This window comes from Cryptomeria japonica, chromosome 4 (assembly GCF_030272615.1).
Source record: "Cryptomeria japonica chromosome 4, Sugi_1.0, whole genome shotgun sequence".
NCBI lineage: Eukaryota > Viridiplantae > Streptophyta > Pinopsida > Cupressales > Cupressaceae > Cryptomeria > Cryptomeria japonica.
The window spans coordinates 545634445-545642188 of NC_081408.1; the positions used below are offsets into that span (position 1 = coordinate 545634445).

The following is a 7744-nucleotide window of genomic DNA, read 5'->3' on the forward strand; positions in this document are numbered from 1 at the left end:
GATCTTCACAAATTTAACATCTAATCTGCTAAACCCCCAACTAAATTTCAATTTTATTTAATTTTAAATCATTCTTAGCAAACCAAAAATTGATTTGAAAACAAGGAATGAAATCAAGGAGGGATAATTCAAGATCTTATTTCCATTCTACTTTATTAATCAATCAAACCGATTCTTCAATAACAAATTCATTTCTTTCAACCAGAACAGTAAATTCTTTTGGCAACAAGAAAACAATTTAGAATCTTACCTTCATACGCAATCCTGGAAGAGATTTACTGAAGAGCCCAACCTGCAAGCTCAAGACTTCCTCCTCCTTCCAAAACCCCCAAATTTTCATCCCAAAATATTTTTTTTCAACAAACATTTTTTCCAAAAACATCCCTCCTCCAAAATTTCCAAAAATTTAGGTTATAAGGAAGAGTTGACCAAAATTTCCATTTTTGGAATTAAAATTTCTATTTAAAAATAATTCTCAAAAATAATTCTTTTCTAACTATATCAATAAATTGAATTGCTTTTCCCATTTAAAATTGATTTTCTCACTCAACTGAAATTTAACCTTTCTATTTCAAAAATGCCAAAAGATTAAATTAATTTTATTGCAATTAAATTTAAATCTCTCTTTTTCAACAGCATATATAAAATGCATTTAATATTTAAAATCAACCATGTAATATAACTTGCTCCTAAACCGACTCGAGCAATTCAAATCGACGATAATTCACATAAAGAAATCCCGATAAATTTAGTCCATTAATCTTTAATGCACAAACACATATTTAATCAAATTAAACACTAAGGACTAATTAATCAATTTAACCATACACACCAAGCACGCAAACCAAGAAAGTCAACCAGATAGACGACTCGCAAACCCAAACAAAGAGGGAATACCGACGATGACTGACGATGCTCACTTGAGCACGACTATGGTCAACTAGGGTCTTACGACCACCTAATCCAACTCTAAGGATTAAAGAGGTACACTCAAACCTGTAAATCCAGGTGAAGACGAACCTCACACTCATGCGGCGTTGTACCTGAAATCTCCTGCAACCAAGAGTCATACATGCATACACATATAAACTTAATGAAAGCATTAGCCCGATATTAATACCACGAAATAGGAACACTAAACAACTTGCATACAACTAGTGTGAAAACCACATCAACATCTACGCATTAAATCAAACATCTGACTATAACATTATATTAATATAAACTAACCAAGATTAAACTAAGATTTAAAATTGATTAGGGTAGGGGTACTACACACAAAGCCGAGACAAAGCCAAAGCAAGGTTATGATAACAACTTTGCCAATTTTGAGGTAAAAGCACACAATAAACGGTGTGATTATTGCATCTTATGTCTAAGTAGATATCGAATTCATGAAATCTACTAAATTCGTGCAAAACTTCAATCCAACCAATATGATTTGACCTTTCCCATCTATCGCCTTTATCGCCGCCAATAAATTCCTTCCGAATAATAATTAGGAACAATCATCATAAACACATCCCTTTTGAAAGTAATGACAAGACGATGCAAACAAAATCTCAAATTGTAGAATCTATAAACAAGACGATAAATCATTACTTGCCGACTCTTAAATAATTACTAGACACCAACATATATTTATCCATGGTTTAAAAAACGTTGTACACAAGACCCAATAGGAAAAAGTAATTAACCAAACAAATAAAAAAAACACACACAAAATTAGATACCAAAACTTACTCTCCAAACAAATACCTTTAAAAAATTATTGCTTACTAACTTCTTAAATAATCCATAGTTTAAAAAAAAGTCGCACACAACACTTAGATATTAGAAAAAAAACAAGACAAAGAAAAACCACACAAAATCAGAAGTAAATGTTCAATTTTTTATTCCCCTCGTTCAGTCGATACCCTAAGAGGAGTTCATAAATGCCCAGTGTTATTATTTTTAACCAATCAGAAACCAAAACAAAATCTACTTGAAAGGATCTTGGTGAATTCGGTGATGAACCCAATATAACCCTTGCAATAAACTTTTATTATCTTACATCGGGGATGAGTTAGAAAAGGCTTTGCGAATACAGAAGATTTATTTGTAGTGCAGGTTCCATTTCAATCTCTTAAGATGATGATTTTTTTTGGTATTATAGAAGATTAATCTGTAGTTCTTGCTCAAACGTTTGTTCTTTTGGGGTTTTTTCTTGTAGAGGATAAATTTTGAACTCCAGAGCAAGCTGAGTCAGGGGCAACTGAGAAAGCCGAGTCTTAAGGTACACTGTTTTCTTCGTTATTTCTAGAATTTGCGGGTTCGTATACTGTATTTCTTTTCTGCACTCAGTGGGTACATTTTATTTGGTAGGGAACCCTTAATTTAAGAGCATTATGGCTAGGGTTGGCCCTGACTGTGAAGGTTATGGCACCCAAGTGGGTTTTGGACCCTGCGAGATAGTTTTCTGAAATCTTAATATTAAGCTTTCTGAATGTAAAAGATAAAAACCTAAATTATTTTTAGTTCATGCCGAACAGACATCATTTTGGGTTATGATACCATCGGTTAGGAGACTACAGGGAGATTTGTTTCTATTTACGTCTTGCTATCGTATGCTTTTCTAAATCTCGAACCCCAAAATTTTGATTCGATGACCAACCTTGAAAGTAAACTGTTTGGCCGATCCACCTTCACCTGGAGCACACTTTATAGGTTATAGTCTAGCTAGCACTCTTGTTAGATGTAGGAAGGCTTCTTTTAGGAGCAAATGAACTGTCACAAATAATCTTGGAAACCGTCAGGTTTTCAAGTTTATTTGATCATTTGACCTTCCTCAGCTGACCTTTGTCAATTCGAGAGACTAAAAAATTTTAAACTCTTGTAATTCTTCGTATTCATGACTAACTAAATAAGTGTAATTATGAAATGGGCCTAGGGATATTTGAAGGTATATACAAGTCTCTTAAACTTTTCTTTGTTTTCGCTAGCTCAGTGTTTTGCAGTGGGCACAAAGACCGTGGGTATGATATTGTGGGCTGTACTTTCACCACTGTGGTATGGAGTTAAACCTGGATCATTTGGATCTTTCCCTGATACAATTTGTTGTGATTGGATGAGTAGCAGGTGGTCTGTTGCCTTCATTTTCAAGGGCAGATGACTGCCCTACCCTTCAATTTCTATCCAACTCACCCAGCTTTTGGACCGGTAATCTGCCCCCATTAATTAGTGCCCCTTCCCCTACCACACACACACGCTATAATGGTACGTGTCTACCACTAAATAAGGACCTGGTGGAAATGAGCGGAATCCAAGCTTTCCCGACAAAGGAGGAGCTTTCAAAGTCCTGGTTCGGATGCTAGCCGTAATAAATTTGTCACCACAGAACTTGCTAGCAATCCATCCATCCAGTTTCCACCTTGACCAACCCAGGTTCCAATTCTGTAAAATGTACAGTAACTTCTAAACCTCGATTGATATTGCATTACTTTAGCAACGTACACTTTGTTTCACTGCTGTTATCTGAATCTAATTCACTTGAATGCAAAGGAATCAGTTCTTTTTTACACCACAACCCTTTGGATTCATTAATTATTTATCAGCAATTAACTTATGTAGTATAGATGTTTTTCAAGCCAGCTGATTATTACAAGAAAACTAATCAAAGTGATGTGTCTTCTGAGTCTGTCACATTACAGTATCAACTGTTGAATACTTGACATCATTTAGCTAGAAATATCAATGCTAATTTTGGTAGAAACTGGTATCACGAGCCATGCCTGAAATGAACAATTTAGTGGGAAACTATTCAAGATGTTCTGTTTAAAGCAGGGCAAATAAGTTATGACATCATGCCGTGGCATGTTTTTAATTTTATTCTAACATGTCCATTATAGTGTCGTAAGTAGTAATAATCCAAAATATTTGTCAACAAAGCTTATAGTGGGTAGATCTAGTAAGCTATTATGGTATGTATGATATCTCATTGTTACTGTGCAGCTTCCCAATGTCTATTTGTGTTTTGCAGCATGAGTCTGCTAGTTTGAGAATGCCATTATATGGGTGTTTTCCTTGAGAAAAGGATTGGGGCAGGTGCACCAAGATGCAACTGTGGTAGACATGGAAATTGTCACGTTTGAAAGACAGTTGTTACAAGCATTAAATATCACTAAATCTGACCCATTCACTGTGACCTGTTTAGTGCTTAATTTGATCATTTCGCCATGGTAGAAAAATTAGTTAAATTGGCTTCTCTTTGTCAAGGAACTAGAGTTCATCATAACTATTATCAAATATCAAAATATTTTCTAAAATTTTATTTTATAATAAGGCATTGCAGTTAGATAGGGGCTAAGATTAACATTTTTAAGAACTGTGCTAAATACTTGATTGATGTCATTATTAGCGTATATTATTATCAGAAAAGCTTATAAATTCATTTCAGTACTCTTCCAAGTGTTTGTATCTCAAAACATTGGGAATTAAAAGAGAAGGATTTTGATTGCAGAGGATCAGAGGCTTGTCAATTTTCATCTTAAGGTGAGTGATGGTGCCTATTTTTGTAATTTTAAATCTAGTTTTCTATAAATTTGTAAAAGATTTGTTTCTGCACACACAGGAAATACAGAGATGAATCTTGGAGATAAATCACCTGGGAGTCCAACCCACAAGAGGCATGCAAAGACTGATGTAGCTGGTAAACGGGCTTCAAGACGTATGAAGCCATATTCCCATAATAGGTATGGATTTGGTGATATTTATCATAATAGCCCAAGTGTTTCTTCAGGTGAAATACAAATATTTGCCAGTAGATTAAATAATGAGAATTGATAGGGTGTATCTGAATGGCTACATTTGGAATTATTCACAATGAGTTGAAATTTACCAACCTAAAAAATTGTTACTTTTTAGAAATCACTGCTCACAGCAATATTGTTAGCAAAAACTTGCTTAATGTTTTTCTATTTCTTTTTTGCATAAAATGTGAAGTCTTTCTTTAATATTTTGGTCTCTTGACATAATTTATCTTAAAATGGCTACATTTGGAATTATTCACAATGAGTTGAAATTTACGAACCTAAAAAATTGTTACTTTTTAGAAATCACTGCTCACAGTAATATTGTTAGCAAAAACTTGGCTAATGTTTGCCTATTTCTTTTTTGCATAAAATGTGAAGTCTTTCTTTAATATTTTGGTCTCTTGACAATGAGTTGAAATTTACCAACCTAAAAAATTGTTAATTTTTAGAAATCACTGCTCACAGCAATATTGTTAGTAAAAACTTGGTTAATGTTTGCCTATTTCTTTTTTTGCATAAAATGTGAAGTCTTTCTTTAATATTTTGGTCTCTTGACATAATTTATCTTAAAATGGCGAGTGAGATGCATTCTAGACATAAGTGTTTGATGAATTATAGAAGTGGGGCAAATCTTCATAAATTAAAGAACTTTTTTGTAAGAGGCACATTTCTTCAAGTATGTGGATTCTGGACACGTGTGGCTCTTAAGGGCTAACCTTTTTGAAATGCCATGCACCTTGTGTTGGTCTTTGCAGGGTCAATGAGGACATTTGTAGGAACTGTCGACGTCCTGGACACTATGTACGTGATTGTCCAAATCCCAAAGTTTGCCACAACTGTGGCAATGAAGGGTGTGTAACAAGTTCAATTTGCCAATAAGCACAACTGGTTTAATGTGAACATGCATGCAATGGTGCCAATTGTACTTTAATGTCAAACATATATGTTTGTATTCCAATTATAGTGCAAGTGTGATTTTTATCCTCTTTTTGTATGCCAGGCATGATGCTGCCAATTGCTCAACTGAAAAACTGTGCAGGAAGTGCAAACAGCCAGGCCATATTTCAACTCAGTGTGACAACAAACCTGTTTGTCATGTGTGTGATAAGGAAGGTCACTATTCCTCTTTTTGCCCCAAGTTAAAGCAAGGACTTGATGAGCCAGCCCTTTGCAGGAACTGTTATAGGCGTGGGCATAAAGCAAAAAAGTGCCCCAATGAAAGGGCTTGTATTAATTGTCGTCAATATGGTCACTTGCTTGAAGATTGTACAAATAGTCCTGTCTGCAATGCATGTGAGGAGTCTGGTCATTTTGCCAGAAATTGTCCACGCAAGGCAGCAGTGACAAAACCAAGTGAGTCTGATGCAAATCATAAAGAAAAGATTTGTAGAAAGTGTAAGCAGCCAGGACACTTGAGTGAAACATGCAGGAATAGTCATAGCCAAGAAAAAGCATCTGTAGATGATACTGGCATTGTATGTCATAACTGTAAAGAAGCTGGACACAAAGAGAAGAACTGCCCTAAAAAACAAAAGGTTAATAAGCTTACAGGGCCAGCTGGAAATGACAACAGTATCATTTGCTTTAACTGTCATCAGCCTGGTCACAGGGAGCGAGATTGTCCACATCCAAGGAGGGAGCAGGCTGGAGGTTATAATGAAGTGATATGTTTTAATTGTAAGGAGCCTGGCCACAAAGAGAAAGACTGTGTACATCTTAGGAGCAAAGGGCCAGCTAGAGGTTATAATGAAGCAATATGTTACAATTGTAAGGAGCCTGGCCATAAAGAGAGGGACTGTCTGCAAAAGCATATGGGTCCCAGGAGTACAGGGCGCATTGGATCTCCTAGGATTATAGGGCATCTTGAAGATCCCAGGAGCTTAGGGTCCATTGGAGATCCCAGGAGTTTAGGGCCCATTGGAGATACCAGGAATATGGGGCACATTGGAGATCCCAGGAATATGGGGCACATTGGAGATCCTAGGAATATAGGGTCCATTGGAGATCCCAGGAATATGGGGCCAGTTGGAGCTCCCGTAGGTTTATCCCCAGTCGGAACCCTTAGGGGCATAGAGCCTGTTGGAGGTTATGGTGAAACCATATGTTTCAATTGTAAGGAACCTGGCCACACAGAAAGGGATTGTTACCGAAAGATAGTCATCTGCACCCTGTGTTGGGGATCTGGACACACATTTTTATCTTGCCCATCAGACCCTGCATTTCTACGTCGTTGGCCTTTATAAGAACAGTTTTGTTTGGAAGATTTAAGTCAGACCCGAGTGCATTTTTGATAGGAAATGTTGGCATTATCTGGGCAATGAAAGCACTCTGATATTGTTTGGGGCTTCTTATCTTGTTCACCAGTAGATTAATTGTTTTGGTAAGGGCCTCATATTTAAGTCTTTGTTTTGAAATTAATAAATTCTCATTGAATCGAAAAGGAGATGATGGTTCTGGTGTAGTGAAAGCTGCATAGTGACTTAAAGGTGAATTCATTTGATCAGGATAATAATTCAATTTGAAGGATTTGTGGGGAAAACTTCTTGTAAGGTTGATTGAGGGAGGGATGTGCAGTGTTGTAGCTGGTAATTGATCTGAAGATTGGCATTGGATAATCTGCTCGTGATTGTTTCATTTCAATTTTTCTTGGAAAGAATATGGGGTTCATTGCTTGTTTAAAAGTACCATTTACGTTACATATCATTCCTTAAGCTCAGATAGGCTAAATTTATGCCTCAGAATTGGAAATCTATGTTTTAATGCTTTTTTAATGACTATTACTTAGGCATGCATTCGTAATTTATCTATTTTACAGAGATAACCTTTACGTATGGTATATGATTAGTTGGTGATAGTTGTGGGATTCTCATGGTCGTATTATACTGATGAGTCTGAGTGGCAAGTGACCCTAAACAGGTTGATTTACATCAACTCTGCAAGGTTCACTCAATTTT

At 36.0% G+C, this 7744-nt stretch overlaps 1 protein-coding gene across 3 annotated transcripts; it reads left to right on the top strand.

The window, feature by feature from the left end:
* Positions 1–1882: 1882 nt before the first annotated feature.
* LOC131034989 (uncharacterized) lies at positions 1883–7477 on the top strand. 3 transcript variants are annotated; one of them, XM_057966615.2, is made up of 6 exons: positions 1883–2109; positions 2213–2275; positions 4448–4530; positions 4610–4730; positions 5546–5641; positions 5791–7477. In XM_057966615.2, exons 4-6 carry the CDS (start codon positions 4621–4623, stop codon positions 7031–7033), a joined length of 1449 nt encoding a protein of 482 aa, XP_057822598.1. In that variant the 5' UTR covers positions 1883–2109; positions 2213–2275; positions 4448–4530; positions 4610–4620; the 3' UTR covers positions 7034–7477. The 3 variants fall into 3 exon arrangements, with proteins under 3 accessions (XP_057822598.1, XP_057822599.1, XP_057822597.1); XM_057966614.2 differs by having other exon boundaries at positions 1885–2109; positions 4499–4530; XM_057966616.2 differs by lacking the exon at positions 4448–4530.
* The last annotated feature ends 267 nt before the right edge of the window (positions 7478–7744 follow it).

Coding starts and splice junctions, on each gene's coding strand:
- LOC131034989 (XM_057966615.2), top strand. CDS start 4,621: ATGAATCTTGGAGATAAATCACCTGGGAGTCCAACCCACAAGAGGCAT. Junction 4,731..5,545: donor AAGCCATATTCCCATAATAG/GTATGGATTTGG, acceptor TGGTCTTTGCAG/GGTCAATGAGGACATTTGTA. Junction 5,642..5,790: donor CACAACTGTGGCAATGAAGG/GTGTGTAACAAG, acceptor TTTGTATGCCAG/GCATGATGCTGCCAATTGCT.